The sequence below is a fragment of the Giraffa tippelskirchi genome, chromosome 14 (genome assembly GCF_054371585.1).
Source record: "Giraffa tippelskirchi isolate mGirTip1 chromosome 14, T2T-mGirTip1v1.2.pri, whole genome shotgun sequence".
NCBI classification, from domain to species: domain Eukaryota; kingdom Metazoa; phylum Chordata; class Mammalia; order Artiodactyla; family Giraffidae; genus Giraffa; species Giraffa tippelskirchi.
The window spans coordinates 57,313,723-57,333,463 of NC_137288.1; the positions used below are offsets into that span (position 1 = coordinate 57,313,723).

General features: G+C 54.8%; 1 protein-coding gene across 5 annotated transcripts; it reads left to right on the forward strand.

The window, feature by feature from the left end:
• The first annotated feature begins 1,007 nt into the window (after positions 1-1,007).
• Positions 1,008-18,427, forward strand: SIGLEC15 (sialic acid binding Ig like lectin 15). 5 transcript variants are annotated; one of them, XM_081563336.1, is made up of 6 exons: positions 1,008-1,059; positions 10,076-10,135; positions 10,561-10,944; positions 12,185-12,565; positions 13,597-13,627; positions 15,484-18,427. In XM_081563336.1, the coding sequence occupies exons 1-6, from the start codon at positions 1,008-1,010 to the stop codon at positions 15,563-15,565; spliced, it is 990 nt and encodes a 329-aa protein (XP_081419462.1). In that variant the 3' UTR covers positions 15,566-18,427. The 5 variants fall into 5 exon arrangements, 2 of the variants coding, with proteins under 2 accessions (XP_081419462.1, XP_081419463.1); XR_014075088.1 differs by lacking the exon at positions 1,008-1,059 and adding an exon at positions 12,888-13,034 and having other exon boundaries at positions 9,896-10,135; XR_014075089.1 differs by lacking the exons at positions 1,008-1,059; positions 13,597-13,627 and adding an exon at positions 12,888-13,052 and having other exon boundaries at positions 9,896-10,135; positions 15,463-18,427.
• Positions 18,428-19,741: the final 1,314 nt, after the last annotated feature.

Sequence of the window (19,741 nt, forward strand, 5' to 3'; positions counted from 1 at the left end):
CCCCTTGTCTGGCCACATTTTTGTCCAGTTTCCTTACTATCTCCTTGCAACAGATACCGAGACTCTGCCCCTGTCATAGGATATTTTAACCTGGCATGTTGATGTTCTGATCATTCTGAAAAGGGCTGACTTGCTTAATAATTTTCCTATTTCCCATTTATGCTGCTTGGTCATGTAACCATTGTCAATGAGGTTTACATTTTGGAGATGACTTTTTCCTTCTATCAAAAATCATCACTTCAACACCTATATAAAAGTAAAGTGAAAGTCACTCAGTCTCATCCGACTCTTTGTGAGCCCATGGGTATAGCCCATGGAATTCTCCAGGCCAGAATACTGGCGTGGGTAGCCTTTCCCTTCTCCAGGGGATCTTCCCAACCCAGGGATTGAACCCATGTCTCCCACATTGAAGGCGGATTCTTTACCAGCTGAGCCACAAGGGAAGCCCAAGAATACTGGAGTAGGTAGCCTATTCCTTCTCCAGCGGATCTTCCTGACCCAGGAATCAAACCAGGGTCTCCTGCATTGAAGGTGGATTCTTAACCAACTGAACTATCAGGGAAGCTTCACCAAGATGAAAACTCATCCTGACACACCAAACAATGTGGGAAGAGGTAGAGAAAGAAAGAAGGAGGCAGGGAGAGGGCAGGAGCAAGAGAAGGAAGAAAGCATAAGAACAGCAGATTTGCCAAAGGGACAGCGGCCACAGGAAAGAGTCCTGCATCTTCTGTATCTACTTCTCTGTTTCCCGTCCTGGAAAATCATCCGAGTGGTTCCCCTCTTGGTTTTCCACATGACTAAACCCCACGGGTCTCAGTTAATCATGCTTGGGCCCGCCTGGCTGCCTCTCAGTTCCTCCGGCGCCTGCAGAGCCCTGCAGGGTGCAGACCCGGGCACACCGCCCACCCTCTGCCACCTTCCTTCCCCCTCACACCCACACAAAGGAGGGGGCTTGCCAGGGACCTGGCTGAGTGTGGGGCCGGCCCAGGGTCTCCGGACCTCACAGCATGGAAGGGTCCTTCCGACTCCTGGCCTGCTTGGTGTGCGTCGTCCCAATGGGTGAGTTTCCCACTCTTCTCTCCAGCGCGTTTTCAGAAGAGAATAGGTGCTCATAAACTTGGAGGGACAGTCCTCTCCCTGCACTCAAGGCAGCTGGGCTGCCAGGGCCTCCAGGCCTGTGAGAGGGAGAGCTGCACTTTGGGAGGCCATGGTGACAAAGGCCATAACTCTAAGTCCAGGCTTTGCCTTGGGTTCTGGTAACTTGAGGCAGTGCTGGGCTCCTCTGGGCCTCAGTGTCCCCATCTGTAGAAAGGCCGCCTAACCCACCCTTTGCTGTGAGGACCCAGGGGGCATAACGGGCCAGCTCTGGGGAGGACAGGCTCTACGTGGTGGTGTCATCCAAGCGCTATGCATCTTAATGGGCTCAGCCCTGGTAACACGGGGAGAGCACACAGCTGATTGGGGTAAGGGTGGCACCTTCACGTGGGCAGTAGGCAAGTGATCGAGGGCACCCTTCTGCCCAGCAGGAACCCCAAGAAGGGAGTGGGAACTCTTAGCAGCAGGTTTGAGTAACAGCATCACTTAAGGTCATTTAGCTCAAGGAGTTGGTGTCCCTGGAAACAGCGTGTCTCAAAAAGTGGTCATAGACCATCTGCATCAGAATCCCAGGGGAGGCAAGCCTCTGTTAAAATGCACATTCTTCATCTCTGCTCTGCAGAATCAGAAAATGTGAGGAGCCGGGCCCAGGAACCGGCATTTTCAACGATCTTCTTGGGTGATTCTGATGTAGGATCCAGTCGAGGGCCACTGGGATAAGTGACAAAGGCAATCCTCATGTCCCCACTGTCCAGGCCCCAGTCTTCTCTTGACCCCACCTGGGCTGAAACATCCCTCTCACGACAATGTCCCTGGGCTCAGCATCCAGGCCTCTCTGTGTACAGCCACTGGCCACTGATATCACGGTGCTCCAAGCTGTTAGTCAGTCTTCCTTAGGTGGAGTCCTGTCTCCACGACTGGATTATAAACTCCCACTCTTGGGCCCTCAGTCTAGCTTTCAGCACTCAGCAGAGTCCTATTTGGGGCTGATTTGAATAGTAAGAGAAAGTGCCTCTTATTAAGGGCTGGGCACTTTAAGTATTGGGCTTCCCTTGTGGCTCAGCTGGTAAAGAATCCTCCTGCAACACGGGAGACCTGGGTTGGGAAGATCCCCTGAAGAAGGGAAAGGCTACCCAGTCCAGTATTCTGGCCTGGAGAATTCCATGGACTGTATAGTCCATGGGGTCACAAAGAGTCAGACACAACTGAGCAACTTTCACTCACTCACTCACTTTAAGTATTAATAGTCAATCAAATAAGCATCATAATCGTACGAAAAAGGAACTATTACATTCTCATTTCACAGATGAGAAAATTGAGGCACAGAGAGGTTCAGGGAGTGGTGCAGGGTGAAGCTGGGATTTGCTCTTGGGGATGTGTGCCTCAATCTGAGACCACACCACCAGCTCCCACCCCACACTGCCCACGGTCCCACCCATAAAGCCCTGTGGTGGCAGCTGATAGTGGAGGGGCTTTCTTTGGCCAAGTTGACCCAATTCAGACATCTTTCCGGATGATTTAGGGGTGGATCCCACACAGAGGGTGGGGCTGGAGGAAGTGACCCTCCCCAGGCCTGAGGGCAGACCGGAGAGTGGGTCAGAGAAGCACTGAATCTTGGCTCTGCTATTTGCCAGCTGTGTGGCTCTGGGCATTCTTAGCCACTTCAGTTGTATCTGACTCTTTGCAGCCCTATGGACTGTAGCCCGCCAGGCTCCTCAGTCCATGGGATTCTCCAGGCAAGAACACTGGAGTGGGTTGCCCTGCCCTCCACAAGGGGGTTTTCCAGACCAAGGGGTCGAACCCGGATCTCTCGCGTCTCCTGCAGGGGCAGGCGCGTTCTTTTCCACTAGCGCCACCTGCAGGTTGCCTACTTCTCTGAGCCTCGTTAAACAGGGGTCCCTGCCACCTCACAGGCGCTGTGGAGAATCGGGTCATGGATGGAAGGCCCCCAGCACAGTCCTGGCGCGCAGCAGCTGGACAGTTAAACGGCAGTGAAATGTTGCTCAAGTCAGACAGCTTCCAGGGGTGTTTTGTTTGGGATTGTTTTTTGTTTTTTGGGTTTTTTTGTCTCCTGCTAAGAGTCAGCAGCTATGAATCAGACAAAAAGACAAAAAAAATAAAAATAAAAAATAAAGAAAACTTAGAGGAAGCAAGAGCAGTCACATGCTGAAGTACAAAACCCAAACCACACAAATACTCCAGCTGTGCACCACAATTCTTCAGGGAGGCTGGGCATCCGTGGGAGCCACGGCAGCCGGCCCAGGGAGGCGACCCCCTCTTCTCGTGGCCGGCAGCTGCTTCCTGCTTGAAACCGGGAGGTCGTGAATCCTGGGGGAGCAGCGTCTCGCTGCCTGAAACCTCTCTGGGGCCGTTCACCCAGGAGCCTCTCCGTGGGCTGGCAGGCCTGGAAGGGGCCAAAGCTCAAGCGGCCCGAGGGCAGGGAGACCCCAGGTGTGACCCTGTCCTGTCACACCTCTGAGCGAGCACAGGACCCTGGGCTGGGCTTTGGCAAAAATGAAGTGGGAGGAATTCACGCAGGAAACACCCCCCTCTCCCATTTTCTGTGCCTTCTCCCTCATACTGGCGCCCCCTACCTGCACACGGAGCCCTGGGGCAACCCCTCATCCCCTGGGGGCCCACACACTCTCTTTTGTCTTTCTTTTCTGTCTCCCCACAGCCCTGCTTTTAGAAAGTGGGCGATGTCAGGGGACATGAGAGGTGGTGGGAAGAGCGGTGGTCCGGGAGCTCCAGCCACTTGGTGACCTCAGGCAAGACCTCCATTGGTCCCCAGATCTCTGACTGGCGCAGCGACCACAGTGCTTGTCAACCTGAAGGACCATCGTGCTGGGCCTTTGATGGCAGCTCATTTCCTCTCCACCACAACCCTGCAAAGTGAAGACCCTTGTCCCTGTTTCAGGGATGCTCAAGGAGGTCAGGGGACTTCTGGGTGTCAGAGCCTGGATGAGACCTGGAGTCTCCTGAGAGCCAAACTTGCCCTTGACACTGCCTACACCTGTGTGCAGTGAGTGGGGAGCCTAAGGCAAAGCTTGGGGCTCAGAGGAACTTACTTTGCTAGCTCTAAACTCCTGTACAAAAACAAACTGGAATGGCAAGACGATTTGCACAGTCACCCAAGAACGTGGGGGGTTTATTTAGGACGTGGGGAAAGGTCAGGGACTGCTGTCACGGGCCCAGGAGGAAATGAAGATTGGATGAGCCAGGACACTTCCTCTGTCCCTGGTGGCTACTGTGGCCAGCAGCTGGGACCGAGAAGTCCTGCCCCGGGAGGAGGAGGGGTGTAGGAGGTGGGAGCACGGCAGGGACGGCTGAATCAGAACTCCCAAGAGCAACACCATGTGATGGACACTGGCCCCGGGGCAGGCTCCGCTCATGGCTCTGCATCTCCATCAGCCCAGTGAGAGGGTCCAGATCCACAACCACACAGCCAGAGAGGCAAGGGTTAAAGGGGAAACAGGACAGCCGAGGGCAGAGGGGAACAGCCAGGCCTTTCAACAGCTCACTTGTCCCTTTGCCTCCCCTGTTCCTGGGTCTGCTTCTCAGTGGAGGATGGACTCTAGGTTCTGCTCCCTCCTCTGCCCTCTGGTCTCCACCTTTTTCTCACTTTTTCTCCGCTGATTACCTGTCTGGACAGCTACCTGCGGGCCGGGAAGGCAGAGTTACTGAGAACAAACTAAGAGGCAGGAGGGAATCGGAAAAGCGAGAATGAGGTGTTCAGGTTCTGCAGATGTTTCTATCGCCGAGTCCCTGTCCCACCCTGGCAACGCTGGCACAGGGCTTCGGAAGCTGGTACTCAGTACTGCAGGCCCCGACCTCCCTCATTGAGCATCGTCACCATGGGGAGATGGGAGCAACTCAGAAACCTTAGTAAGTGGCTGTGCGGGAACATCAAACATGGGCACCTCTTTCCGAGTAGCTGAATTTGCTGGACAGCTAATAGCTTATTTTAAAACACCTAAAAGTCTCTCGATTAATTTTAGATTGTCATATTTCTAAAATGCTTGCCAGACATCTTCATCATTTTCATCAAAGTATCATTTTCGGACATAGAGTTTTAGATTTAAAAGTCTCCTTAGTAAACATCTACAGACGTCATTTCACAGATGAGCCCACTGAAGCCAGAGCTACAAGGATTCACCTAAAGTCACAAAGTCACGGCCAGTCTAGCCGGGCTATAGCCCCAGACAGAGCCTGAGACCCCATCTGAGAGGTACACCTCTCACAGCAATGAACCTTTCCAAGGTGACTGAGGTCATGGCCGCGAGCATCTGTTCCACCAGCCTGCTGCGGTGAGTGATCCTCGTCCTCTGAAGGGTCCCATTTGTGCTGCACTTTGATCATTTCCGCCCTGAGTCATCACATTATTTTTTTCTGAACCCTCCTCCCTGACCGAATGCTGATTATCATCCCTAGCTGCTTTCAGTGGACCTACAAACAGAAGTCACTTTCTAGCTTTTCAATCTGTTATTTCCCTATGCTGGGAAGCTAATTAAACAAACTTGTTATACTTGTAAGTAAACGAAAAACAAACAGTGGCTGAGCCAGGCTGTAAACACACTGAGGAGGCAACTGATGGGTATGGTAACTGTATCCCCAACACCCCGCACAGGGTTAAGCACCTAACAGACCCTCAATAAGCATCTATTGAGTGAAAAAATACATGAATCAATGACTAGCTCTCAGGTTAGCTAAGGGCAATATGCATAAGGTGTCAAGTTGAGTGACAGATAGTACAGTGTCTGGAGCCAAAACAATCCCCCACTGCATTGTTTGAGTTTTCTGCCCAGAGTGGTCCTTCAGCACCACTGGAAAGCACCGCCCCCTGCTCCCTCCTGGTCCCGTCTGTTTGCAGAGCTAGTGAAGGAGGGAACTAATATCACTGAGTGGCAGCACTGTCCAGGTGGCCTTCATGGGTGACTTCATTTCACCCTCAATCTTATGAGGAAAGTACCATGTTCCCCACTTTACAGCAGAGGAGCCTGAGACTTGGGACATTAAGCAACAGATGTCGCCCGAAGAGCTCCCTGTAAGTGGATTTGCCTATAATAGTACCAGGGACAGACTGGGTCCTCCCGACAAGCGAGAATGTCATCCGCCTTCAGCTATACCAAAGCGGGAGTGCTCTTCACCGCACCCGTGGCCCGCCATTGAGGGGAGGCATTTCGGACAATAGGAAGAATGCAGGCCTCCCATTGACACTTGGAGGTTGACATAGATGAGGCAGAGAGAGTAGAGACCCTCCCTATAAAAGAGGCTGTGGTTCCAGCTCGGGGGCCATCCCTGCCCTGTCCTAAGAGACATGCAGAAGCTTCGAGAAGGAATGGTAAATGTCACGGGAGCCAGGGAGCTTGGATTCCTGCCAAAGCAAATGCACCTGCTCCCTGGGTAATTCCTGTCGGGACTTCCCTCACCTCGGTTCCCCAGGTGGACTCATCCAGTAGTGAGTCCCCATGCTGCCTCTTGGAAGCCCACACAGCAGGTAAACTGTCACACTTGGTGAAAGGGCCTCTGTGTGCCCTCTCTCCTCCTAGAGCAGAACCCACTCAGGGAGGGAAGGGCCCTGGCCCATCATCTGTACCACACGCCAGGAGGCTCCCCACCCAGGCTGCCATCCTCAGGCAGACAGAGTCCAGGGACATGACCCACCTGTCGTCAAAATTCAGCCTCTGTACACTCGTGTTGGATTAAGTTTTAGGGACAGAGTTTGGGGTGAAGTAGAAAGAAATAGCTTTATTACTTTGCCAAGCAAAGGGCTAAGGCCCTCAACAATGCCTTTTGGACACTGGGAAGAATGTGGGCCTCCTGGTGACCTCAGCTGTGTGTCCTGCCCGGGAGGGGTAGTGAGGGATCATATAATGTTCAAGGAGCTGGGTGTGATAGGCTCACAGACATTCTTCTGATTGGTTGCTGGTGACGTAATCGGGAGTCAGCATCATCTTCCGGTTTCAATTGGTCTGGGGTCTACGCGTTTGTGGGCTGCATACCGTTAACTTCTTCTACCTGGTGAGAGTTTCAGTATCTGCAAAACAGCTAAAGGACATGCACAGAATATCGTCTATAGTCCTTGTGTGGGTGTGTTAAATTGCTCAGTCATGTCCAACTCTTTGCAACCCCATGGACTGTAGCCTGCCAGGCTCCTCGGTCCATGGGATTCTCCAGGCAAGAATAGCGGAGTGGATTGCCATGCCCTCCTCCAGGAGATCTTCCAGACCCAGGGATCGAACCCGCATTTCTTCTGTCTCCTTCTTTGGCAGGCAAGTTCTTTACCGCTAGCGCCACCTAGGAAACCCCACTGTCCTTGAGGAAGAACTAAAGGTCCTTGACTTTGTTTATTGGCTAAAGTATTATTGTTTTGTCTTGCTTAATTGTTTTCCTTTCTTTTTTTTTCATTTTCCCACTTCTCTGATGAAGTTAATTCTTTGACTAAGGTTTTTCTACAGACAGAAGGCAGGTGGGGGTCTATTCTGCGGAGGCCTCATAGGGTCCTGCTCAGTGACACTTCGAGGGGAAGACTTCTCTCTGCCTGGTTGGTCAAGTGACCTGGCCAAGCCTCTCGGCTCTCTGAGCCTCAGAGCTCCTTCTCCAAAGGGGGGCCAATAATAGCACCCCACATATGGATTGCTGTGCTTATGAAATAAGGTTCACAATGTCTCCCCCCAAGCCCCCAGAGCACATGTACTCTGGCCCCCTTATCCTCGCACGTCTGCGTCCTCATTATGCTGATGTCCATACTCCATTTTGCCCTTTGCCTAGAATGCCTGCAGCCTACCTCAAACCCCACTCCTTTCCCAAGGCGGCAGCTCCTCTCTCGTGGGGCCTCCAATCAACCCCTCCACCCACCCTTCCTGCCAACCTGGGCTCCCTCCCTTCTGCTCTCTCACAGCGATTCAAGTCAACATCAGCTACCACGTGGCAGGTACATGTTGGGCTATAGCTGCACAAATATGACCCCCACCCATGGTCCCTGCCCTTCAGGAGCCCCTGGGTGCCTGGACAAAAGATGCAGTTGAGTTCTGGGGCACAGGAAAGGGGCGCCAGACCCAGGCTTGGGGTTCAAGAAAAGCCTCCCACTGTAGGATGACTCAGCGAGGTCTGGGGACAAGTAGGAGGGTGCTGGTGAGTGAAAGGGCCCCACCCCACGTTCAGACAGAGAGATCACTGTTCGTGTCCCTCCTAGCAGGCTTTAGTGTAACTATGGGTTCACAGACCTGGCACCCTTTCCGAGCTGTGATCTTGTTCTTTGTAGCCCCAGCTCTGGTCCCAGTGCCTGGCTTTGAGGGGGGATGTGTCTGAGCAACATCAAACAATCCCTGGGGAACAGTGCCTGGCTCCATGATGCCTGTGAGAAGCAGGAGGTCAGAGGAGGCTGAGGTCACAGAGGGTTGGAACACAGGGAAACTGAGGCAGAGGCTGAGCCTCTAGATTGGGAGATGCTTTCTGCAGCTGGAAGTACTGAATAAATGAGCAAATCCTCAGAAAAGTTTCTCAAATTTGGAAGTAGGCCCTCTGATTATTAACAACTGGGCAAACAAGCTCTTTCTAGGAATAGATGTGGAGTCCCTAGCTGGGGTTCAAAAGTGTGCTTCCACTTGTCCAGAAGAAAGGAGATTCAGCTTAGAAACAGACTGTGTGGAAAAAAAAAAAAAAAGTTGTTGTTTTATTTCACTGCAAGCTCGGCGCAATCCCAAAGTGAGGTTTTATATGAAACACAGCTCACGAAACCCAATTCGTACCCCACTCTGCCTGGCCCAACACATGTGGAGCCCCTCTGGGTCAGAACACTACATTGCAGGGAGAGTACCAAGCAGCCAGTGAGGATGGAGGGGGTCAGACGAAGGGCTGGGACATCTGCCATGGAGGACAAGGCTTATGGGTCCAGGAGAGCCATGATGGGATCTGGGGAGGGTCATAACGGGGAGGGGAGGAGAAGGCTCCAGACAGCGACAGTGGTCACGTGACGGGCAGGAGATACTGGTTCTGGGAATGTTGCTCTCCTTGGATAAGGCCCGAGTTTCGATACCCTAGAAACTAGAGTGCACCAGAGTGTGGCAGAGGAGTCAGGCAGTCCTAAGTCTGAATGCCCAGGAGGAGTGCCCTGACCTGTAGATTATTCATAGATGGGATGGGTTCCCTGGAGGATGGTCTGCCAGCTGTGAGCTAAGGGGATTCCTGCCCAAGACACAAGTTGGGCTACAGGACAGAGCAAAGAGCACTGGACTTGGAGTCATGTGATGTGATGTATGTGAAAGAACTTGGCAAATTATTGCAAAGCCCTTTGGAAATACAGGGGCTGCTATATTATTCCCTGTAGAGATCCCTGCACCCAGGCACCAGTGACTCAGCCTGCCCCCACTCCTTGAGGAGGCCCTCCTTGGCCTGATCCTCCCAGCACTGACACCCATCCGCTCACCCGGTTCACCCCTCTCCCAAAGAAGCACACATCTGCAACAACACAGGCAGTGAGTGATCTCCAGCCCTCCCTAAGCTGCAGCAGCCTGCAGCTTGCAGACCTTAGCTCAACCACACTTCAGAGGCCCACGACATAGGAGGTGAGGAAACCTGAGCCCAGAAGCACTTGTGCAGAGCAAGAAGGCAGCATTAAAGGTCTGCCCCTCTTGGTCTCTCAGCTCCCTGTCTGGGCACTGGCCTTTTGGAAAGCCTATTTGGGTGGATCTGGAGTACAGAGGAACCTCAGTCACCAACGCAATGCATCAGCTTCAAAACATACCACCCCCTCCCTAGGCCTCTGTTTCCCCTCTGTAAATGGGAACGTTGCTCTCCTTGGATAAGGCCCGAGTTTCTATGCCCTTAGTGCACTAGAGTGCAGCAGAGGAGTCAGGCAGTCCAGAGTCTGAACATCAGACTTGCCTCATCCTAGCTGTGTGACCTCAGGCAATTACTCAACCTCTCTGTGCCCTGGTTTTTTAACATGTAACCTGGGGCTAACTCTTCTTACCTCTAGGATCACTTGTGAGAACTAAAAGAGATACCACTGGGAACTTGCTCTACACAGAGATGAACAGTAAGTGCCTTTACTATTATCATCATCAGGTGGGGGGTTGGGGGTGGGGAGGGTCTTACTGTAACCACAGGATCCCCAGGGTTTTCTGAAGCAGGGCAGGTTTGATGGAGAAGAGGTTGGGAACACTGGGCCGGTAGGGGAGGTGGGACCGCCCTGAGTGAGGCAAACAGTCCCAGGGAAGCGGGGATGGGGAGGGGGGAGCTGGAGGGGCAGGAGAAGATCCAGGCACCTAGAAAGTCACGGGAGTCAAGGTCCTGGGAGATGCCTCTGGCGTCCTGAGGTGGATTTCCAGACACTCCACCCCTCCCCCGCAACTCGCGAGGGGAGGAGGGCGCTTCCTGCGCCCCGGGGGTTTCCAGACCCCTTGGGATGCGGGTAGGGTGGACGCATGCGTCCGCGCTGCCCGCCCGCCCGCCTGCCCGCAGGTGCGCCCGCGCAGCGCTGGTCCATGCAGGTGCCGGCCGAGGTGAGCGCGACGGCGGGCCAGGCCGCGGTGCTGCCCTGCACCTTCACGCACCCGCACCGCCACTACGACGGGCCGCTCACGGCCATCTGGCGCGCGGGCGAGCCGTTTGCCGGCCCGCAGGTGTTCCGCTGCGCCGCGGCTCGGGGCAGCGAGCTGTGCCAGACGGCGCTCAGCCTGCACGGCCGCTTCCGGCTGCTCGGCAACCCGCGCCGCAACGACCTGTCGCTGCGCATCGAGCGCCTCGCGCTGGCAGACGACGGCCGCTACTTCTGCCGCGTCGAGTTCGCCGGCGACGTCCACGACCGCTACGAGAGCCGCCAGGGCGTCCGGCTCCGCGTGACGGGTGAGCGCGCCGCCCGACCTCGCTCCCCGCCTCCCCGCTGCGTCCTGCGGGGCTCTCGGTGCGGGCTCTGGGCTGGGATCCGAGGGGTTACAACGGGCACACCCCTTCGTCTAGAGCAGGGTGCTCTCACATCTGGGAGGGCCACAAGCCCCCCGGGAACTGGTCCAAAGGCCGCGGAATCCTGGCCCCGGGACGGGCTGGGTGGGGCCTGGGATGGGTGCTGCAGTGAAGCTCGTAGAGAGTGAGTGTGCCCCAACAGCCCTGAGACTAGCGGGGAGAAAAAGGAGGAACCGTCACCTTAAATATGGCAAGGACTGCAGTGGCCCTGTGCACTGAAGGGGGCCACAGGGAGCCCACCACGTGCCCAGCACTTCGCTAGACCCTGAGGTTTAAGGATGAGGGAGCCAGAATCCTAGAACGGTGATTCTCAAGCCTGGCTACGCTCTGGAATGACTTAGGGAGCTTTTTTTAAAAATCCGAGACCCCCGCTGTGGGGGACCCAGGCGTTCTGGGTTTACTTTGGCTCTGCCAAGAACCACTCATGTGCCCCTGGGCTGGCTAGGCCGCCTCTCTGACCGCATTTCAGTTTCCTCTGACTTGTCCTCCTCAGTCTCACGAATTCAGTGAATCCGTCTCCACTCGGTGAGGCTATCTGGGAGGTGCCCTTGAAATCTCTCCAGCAGACTGCCCCTAGTAGCGCGCTGCGTGCGTGCGGTGCTATAGCTTCAGTCTCATCCCACTCTTTGCGACCCCAACCCACCAGGCTCCTCTGTTCATGAGATTCTCCAGGCAAGAATACTGGAGTGGGTTGCCATTCCATTCTCCAGGGGATCTTCCCGACCCAGGGATCAAACCCGCGTCTCTTATGTCTCCTGCCTTCACAAGTGGATTCTTTACCACTAGTGCCACCTGGGGAGGCCCCAGTCATGTGCTACCGCGTAATAGTGACATTTAGAAAGCACTTGCCCAGGCACCCCACATGAATTAACTTGTCAGATCTTCCCAAGAACCTGATAAAATAAATGATCCCCATTTTACACGTGAAGAAACTAAGGCACAGAGCGATGGAATAACTTGCCAAAGGCCACATCTGTTCTGGGAACCCAGACACCTCTTCCTTCCTCTCGTATCCTATCCCCGCTCCCTCCTCCTATCCTCTCTGCGAAGGGGACCAGTAGGGCTGCCCCTTGCCCTTTCCTTTGCCCGCCGCTGCTCTGACCGCGCTTGCTTTCTCCCACAGCCGCCCCACGGATCGTCAACATCTCTGTGCTGCCAGGCCCGGGGCACGCCTTCCACGCGCTCTGCACGGCTGAAGGGGAGCCACCACCCGCCCTCGCCTGGTCCGGTCCGGCCCTGGGCAACGGCTCGGCCACCACGCGGAGCCCAGGTCATGATCACGGCCACCAAGTGACCGCCGAGCTGCCCACGCTGGCCCACGACGGCCGCTACACCTGTACGGCCTCCAACAGCCTGGGCCGCGCCGAAGCCAGTGTCTACTTGTTTCGTTTCCATGGCGCCTCCAAGGCCTCGGTGACAGCCCTCCTGCTCGGGGCGCTGGGCCTCAAGGCACTGCTGCTGCTCGGAGTTCTGGGCGTTCGGGCCGCTGCCCATCATCGCCTAGGTGGGTGTGACCCTGGGCCAGGATGGGTGCTCAGGGCAAATGGGGCTCTCCTCCAGGCTGACCACCTGGCATGACACAAGCAGAACATCATTTATGCACCTGTGCATCTCCCTCTCCTCCCTGGTCAAGCCCAGGAGGTACCAGCCAGCATGAGCCCATTTTACCATCAGGAAGCTGAGGCCAGAGAGGTTAGGGAACTTGCCTCCAGCCTAGAGTCACAGAGACACAGACTCACCCTTCTGCCAGTGACCCATAAATGACTCATCTGGAAGGGCCCTGACCACACACAGGCTTCCCCAAATAGCACCATTTCATTCATTAGGTTGCAACAGCATCCCGAGCACCAACTACCTGCTGCATAGGTGCTGGAAATATAGAGATGAATATGACATGGTGCCCTGCCCTTGAATGGGATGCTGAGAAGTAAGCAGATAATTGCAGTCTGCAGAGAGAAGTACGGCCAACCCAGGTACTGCACAGGCCCAGAGTATGTGAGCCTCTCTCTGATGGGGCATCGGGACAGGAGCCAGGAGGCAAGGCTGTGCACAGTAAAGGGAGGCTAAACCAAAAGCTGTAGGCAGCTGGGAGCTGGGAGAGCAAGGAGCTAGTAGTGTTCCTAGCAGAGGGAACAGCATCTATCAAAGGGTGGAAGCTTGAACTAGCAAGCTATCTTCAGAGAGCTGCGGTCACCCCTCCCTACTGTCACTAATCTGGATGGGAGATGTGTTCTGTGCCCCAGAGAAGGGGCTTCCCAGAGCCTCTCAGCTCACCCAGGTGAGTAGCACCAGCCTCAGACTCTCCCGGGATGAAATCCAAAATTTGCCACAGTTGCCTTGGCTGCCATCTTTGCTGGGGCCGTGCTCCCTGTCTTCCTAGGTAACTCTCATCTTTCAGGTCACTCCTTCACTTTCTGCTGGCTAGTTCATCTCCCTACAAACCACTTTCACGGCGGGGTGGGATGGGCAGCAGGGCTTGGAGCCCAGAGACCACCGTGAAGATTCATGCCTCCTCTCTCTCTGTTCCTCACACAGAGCACCCAGTCACCTCGGACGCTCCGCCAAGGTAAGCAAGCTAGCCCACCCCCACCTCGCCCCTCTCTGGTTCCCACTGGCAAAGGGGTGCGGGCTTCTCAGGGCAGAGCAGCTTAAGAAGAAACAACGAGCTGGGGCGGGGGTTCTAGCCCTTCTCAGTGTCAAGGCTCTCCTTGCTGCCTCTTGAAGCTCCTGCCCCTTCAGTCCACCAAGGCTGACCGGCAAGACCAGGCCACGCCGACCTGCTTCCGCACTCCTGTCCCACCACGTTCCCAGCACTGACTTTGGGCCTCACACTGGCCTGTCTCCCAGACCAGCTGCCTGGTGTCCATGCTGTTGAAGGTTATTTTTCTGTGTCTGCCTTATCTCTGCACCTAGAGGTATCCCTGAAGACGGTGTTTTTCCTCTCGTAGTGCCCAAGTGTTCTAGAACAGATCCACACAAAAGCCACCATTGGGCAGTCATTGTCTCAGACACCCCGCTGAAGGCTTTGCAAGCAGAATGTCAGTAGAGGTTCTGAGGGCTTAGTTGAGGGCCCACAGACCTAAAAGGTAGGAAGTGTGGGCCTTACCCCTTCTTGGTGTCTGTCCAAATGAAGGCCCATGTTGAAGAACAAACGCTGTCTGGGAGGCTTGTGGGAGGCAGGAAGCCGGTGACAGCCGTCTAGGACTCTTTAGACAAGCCTAGGCACTCCTATAGCTCCTCTCCACCTGGGTCTGGGGGCTGGGAGAGCCACGCTGCCAGCCCAGGACCGTCTTTGCAGATGTCCACTCAGCAGTCCCCCACATTCTCAAATACCTGTGCAAAATCCCTTTTCTTTGCTCACTTACCACACCAGGGCACCTAAATCAGAAATCTGACCGTTGCTAAAAATATCTATTGATCCCTATCATGTACTAGGTGCTGTTTTGGATGCTAAAAGTAAAGCAAAAATTCTCCATCTCAGAGAACTCACACTTGAACGTGGAGAATTTTAATAAACACCTAAACAAGAGATCTTAGATTATACAATAAGAGCTGTGGGGGGAGGGGAAAATGGACAAGGCAATAGAGTAAAGCCCCAGGAGAGGGAGGTGCCACTGGGTTGTGGCTGCTCCAGACCTGTCATCCTGTCTGAGGACACTGAGAAATGGGAGGCAGGCACCCATACGGGCAGGTAAGGGTGTTGGGGGCGACCGAGGAGCCAAAGGCTCAGGCGTGACCCAGGAAGGGGCAGGGAAGGCAGGCAGGCTGCGGGATTTACCCTGAGTGTGATAGGAAGTCAGTGAGTGGTTTAAGCAAACGAGTGGCCCCATCTGAACAGGAGTGGAGGCAGGAGACCTGTGAGGGCTGTTGATCAGGACTGCGGCTGGCTCGGTTGCTTGGCTGAAGGTGGCAGCAGAGAGGGTGGGGAGATGGGGCAGACAGAGCCCTGAGTGGGCAGCGCAAGCAAAGGAAGGAGCCAGCAGTTCTGGAGCTGAAACCCTGGTGCTGCTTACGGAGCTGAAGACGGGGAGAGAAGAGGGGCGGTGAAGAGCCTCAGATGGGCACGTAGGCATGTAGGGCATGGGGCATGTAGGTCTGAGAGGCCCAGGAGGATGTCTCGGAAGTCAGGAAAGCATCTGGAGTTCAGGGGGCCTGGCCTGGGGGTGGGTTTTGAAGCCACAAATGGTATCCCTTTGAGAAGACGGAGACTCTGATCTGGGACACTGTCACCTGGGTGTCCCCTCCCTGGTCTGCAAGTTCTGCCGCTGCCCAGCCTCCTACCTTCGCTTGGTCTCCAGGCCCCGTTGGACATAGGCCCCTGATGCCCATCTCATCCCCGCTTCCACCCTTTCCTGGGCTGGGGTTTGGGCAGTCAGAGACCTCTCCTGTTTGGGTGGTCAGCCAACTTTGTCCTGTCCACAGGCCCCAGGCTCAGGAGTCCAATTATGAAAATTTGAACCAGATGAGCCCCCGGGGCCCACCAGCAGCTGTGTGTTCACCGTGAGGAGCCCATTGGCCACCCGCATCCACCGGTCACTATGAGGAGCAAAGGCCAACAGGAGGCTTGGCTGGGACGGCCCTTCCTGGCTCCCAGGCACTTTGACAGCCCCAGCCCGACGACACCCTGAGGAGGTCAGGAGCGTGCTCACAGAGGCTCAGAGGTCTCCCGTGTGGACTTCTGTCTTCAAGCTTCGACAGCAATGCTTCTGTGTATGGGGTAGCAGTTTGAAAGTGTGTATGTGTGTGTGTGCGCATGTGTGCACAGGAAGAACCCAAGTATGACCCTTCTGGAAAGCTCTTTTCACTTTTTCTTACTTAGAACAGAGCAAAGCTGGCAGGACACTGGTCAGAAGGGTCTCCAGGCCCCAGCTCCATCTGGGTTCTGTCACTGACTTGCTATGGGGGCCAAGGCACTTTTTCACTTCTCTGTTGAACTTATGCACTATCGAACATGGACAGTATTATTCTTCCTTCTGGCTTAGGGGCTATCAGGGTCTGAGCACAAAGCAGATGTGGAAGGGCTTTGGGCAGTACAAGGCCATCCACAGATGTGAGCAGGGTTACAGGCTCCTCCTTGCAGACCCGCCTTGGACAAGCATAGCCCCCACCCCGGCCCTGGTGAGAGTCGGGAGTCCAGAGAGCAAGCCCGGAACTAGGCCGTGCCACCCCGTGGTCCCAGGTACATCAAATCAGCGACGAGGAGAAGTCCAGTGTTCCTGTACCCTGGGGTCTCCTCTGCAACTGTCCCACTCTCTGCCCACCTCTCACCCCATCGGCTGCTCTGCCCTGCCTTCAGCTGGGACCTCTGGGAAGAGGAAACAAAACACCCATCATCTCAAAGCATCTGAAAATTCACTGTCCTTAAGGACCACAAGCCAGGAGGTGTGCGGGCCAGTCTGGGCCGCAGGGGGTCCGTGGGTAAAGCAGCTGCAGCTCTGACCTCCCTCCACCTGCTTCTTCCCCGGATGTGCACCAGCCAGAAGCACCAGCAGTTTCCCACTTGCCCAAGTGCTGCCAGGCTGCCTCCGGGCCACAGCCTTCCATCCTCAGGCTGGATCGTTTTAGCTCCTGCAGTCCTTGGGGATGGGGTCAGGGGTTGGGGGGGAAGCGTGCTTGGGACAAGCTGGTGAGAGAAGAGGGCCACAGAGATCAGGGACTCAAGAGGTGGTGGGAACACACTTTCTTTCCTCCAGAACTTTTCCAGAAGCTGCAGTGGTAGCTAGGGTCCTCTGGGGTGAGCACAGGGTCCTTTCTGATGTTTTCTGCAGAGATGGCACGAAGGCTGAAGGGTCTTCACAAGTTAACAAGCAGGGCAGTGGGTTAGGAGGTCCTTCCCCTCCTCCTGGAGCCATCGCCATGGCAAAAAGGTGATGGCGGCTCAAGGTTAATTCAGGATCCATCAGGAGCCTGTCTGATTGTTCAGAGGTCAGCAGAGGTGGCATCCGTACCTCGCTGGGCAGGGATACTTTGGGGCACCTCCATGGAGAGTCCCGTGTCACCAGGCAAGGGCACAGGGGTGGTGTGTCTTAGAGCATCTGTCTGGTCTTTGAGGCTACTTCCACAGCCAAGAAAAAGTGATAGGAATTGTATCATATGCATCGTTTTGTGCTAGCAGTTGGGCCAGTGTTTGGGGATATAGAAGTGAGTAAGGCTGGGCGAGGTCATGCTGCATTAACAAACCCCAGTCACAGTAACTAGAACAGTTAAGTTTCTTCTCTTCAAAGGTGCCTGCTTGGCACAGATCATCAAGAGGCTGTGTGCATTATACTTACTCAGGGACCCAGGCTCCCGGGGGCCCACCTCTCTAATGTGCATTGCTGGGTTGGATTAAAAAAAAGCTCCAGGTCTTCCACTTGGGATCATAGTTCATTGGCCAGAACTAGCCAGTGGGGAGGTCCCACTCTCCTCCAGGGGCTGGGCAGTGGGACCCTTCACCATACCTAGAAGGAGGGAAGCTGGAGCATTTGGGAACAGCCCTGAGGATTCCACAGGGGACTCTCTAGGGGTTTTTATGCTAGTGAGCAACAGTAAGCGGGAATCACGTAAGGGCATCAGTCTGCTGGGGGTTCTATAGAAGCACGTAAAAATGGGTGACTGACCCAGTCTTCCTGGAGGAGGGGACGTGGAGATGGTACTCATTGGCCGTGTAAATGGGGGAGAAAGGAGATTGGGAGGTAAGGGGGAAAAAAACCAGAAGGGACATTCTGAGCAAAGGCCAGGAGGTGGGACACAGCATGCTGTCTAAGCAGTTGAAAGGTGCTGGAGAACCGGGCAGAGGCAGTGTGTTTGGAGCGGAGGCTGCAGCGTGGAGGCTCCCAGGCGCAGAGGGTGCTGCCCCAGCAAGAATGAGCAGCTGAGCCTGGGTTTCTACCTTTGGACCTTAGGCTGTCAGAGCAGCGTTTTCCCGATGGGTTCCAAGGATCAGCTGCATCAGGGACACCTAGGGAGCTTGTTCAACTCCTCGTTCTCAGCACCCCCCGGACCACCCAAATCACAGGCTCTACGAGCGCAGGGTCTATAGACAAAATATCCAGGGGATTTTGGCCCTAACTTTGTAATATGATCATTTTCAAACACACACACACAACTGAAAAAGCTAGATGATGACCCAGATACCCACCACCTACATTCAACACTTACTAACATTTTGCCATATTAGTTTAATGCACGTGTGTGTGTGTGTGTGTGTGTGTGTGTGTATTTGGCTGAACCATTCAAGAGTAAATTGCGGACATCACAGTACTTGACCCTTAAACATCTCAGCTGTGTCTCCTGAGAACAAGTGCTCTCTCCTCCATAACCTCAAGGCCGTTATCACATTTGAGAAAATTAACAATTATTTAATAATATTGTTGTATCGCCCACATTCGTATTTCTCCAGTTGTCCTTTTTTAGCTTGTCTCTAACCAGTTGACTCCAGGTGATTTTTAGGCGAGATAAACTGGAGACTCCCTCTGAGTCAGCCCACTTGTCAGGGTGCTGGCTGCCCCCTGTGATCCTCCCTGCAGTGTCTGCGCTTGGAGGAGGACTTCCCGCGGGCTGGGGCAGCAGTCTTCCTCTCTGCTGCAGGGTTTCAGACACAGAGATGGGCCAGGGGGAGGCCCAGTGAGGAGGGAGAGCCCAGGCTCGGTCTCCAATTAAAGCATCTGCTAAAGGGCAGAGGAGAGGGTGGTGAGGGGACTGCACTTGACAGTCCCCAGAGTCCCTGAGCTGGCCTGGAAGCCTGGTGGTCCTGCCCAACTCACTGCTCTCAGAGCACCCAGACGCCGTCGATGGCAAGCAAGGAGCAAGCGATGGGCAGCGCGCTCAGTCAGCAGTGTCCTAGAGCCTGAGAAGTGACCCGGAGATGTGATGTTTTGAAGACAGCACTTGGCAGTGTGGCACAGGGCACAGCGCTCTCTGCTCCTGGCCACCTGCCAGGCTGCTCCTGGAGGTGGGCAGTGGGAGGAAGGGTGACTACTGCCCAGGTGCCCACCCAGGTCTACCAAGAGCACTGCACACCTTCTCTGCCTTCAGGTCAGTCGCTCAGTCATGTCCGACTCTTTGTGACCCCATGAATCGCAGCACGCCAGGCCTCCCTGTCCATCACCAGCTCCCGGAGTCTACCCAAACTCATGTCCATCCAGTCGGTGATGCCATCCAGCCATCTCATTCTCTGTCGTCCCCTTCTCCTCCTGCCCAGAGCTATTAATAATATCCTAAATTTTAAATTGAGATATAGTTCCATGAGAAATAATACCCACGAGATAATGTGCAATGAAGGTAGGCCTGCCTTGCGACGGAAGTGACACTGAGTGGGGCTGAGTTTTTACATATATACATATGCCCCTTGCCAGACTGGACAGCAAAGCCAGGTGAGGGTAGGGCCCAGCCAGTCACAGGGCCTTCAGGCCAGGGAGAACTTGTAGACGATGACCTGGGGTCTGGGGCTTTGTCCTTCCTCCAGCCTGGCACTTAGGTCCAGTCCCACGCCCTCTATAATAACAGCTCCTCATTCTCTGGGACCCCCTGTGGTCCTCAACCTTCCTTCCCTTCCAGGATCCCTTGTAGCTCTCACTAAAGACCTAGGAGACAGGCAAGGCTGCGGCTATCCTGGGTCGCCTTCTCTTCCCAGGTTCTTGTGTGTCTTTCCTCCTCTCCTGTGCCCCTTCCTCTTTGCCGTCTTTTATGAGCTAAAGGG

What these genes read in the sequence shown, in the direction of transcription:
- SIGLEC15 (XM_081563336.1), top strand. Translation starts at nt 1,008, where the DNA reads ATGGAAGGGTCCTTCCGACTCCTGGCCTGCTTGGTGTGCGTCGTCCCA. An exon ending in CGCTGCCCATCATCGCCTAG is followed by an intron (nt 12,566 to 13,596) that starts GTGGGTGTGACC and finishes TTCCTCACACAG; the next exon opens with AGCACCCAGTCACCTCGGAC. An exon ending in ACCTCGGACGCTCCGCCAAG is followed by an intron (nt 13,628 to 15,483) that starts GTAAGCAAGCTA and finishes TCCTGTCCACAG; the next exon opens with GCCCCAGGCTCAGGAGTCCA.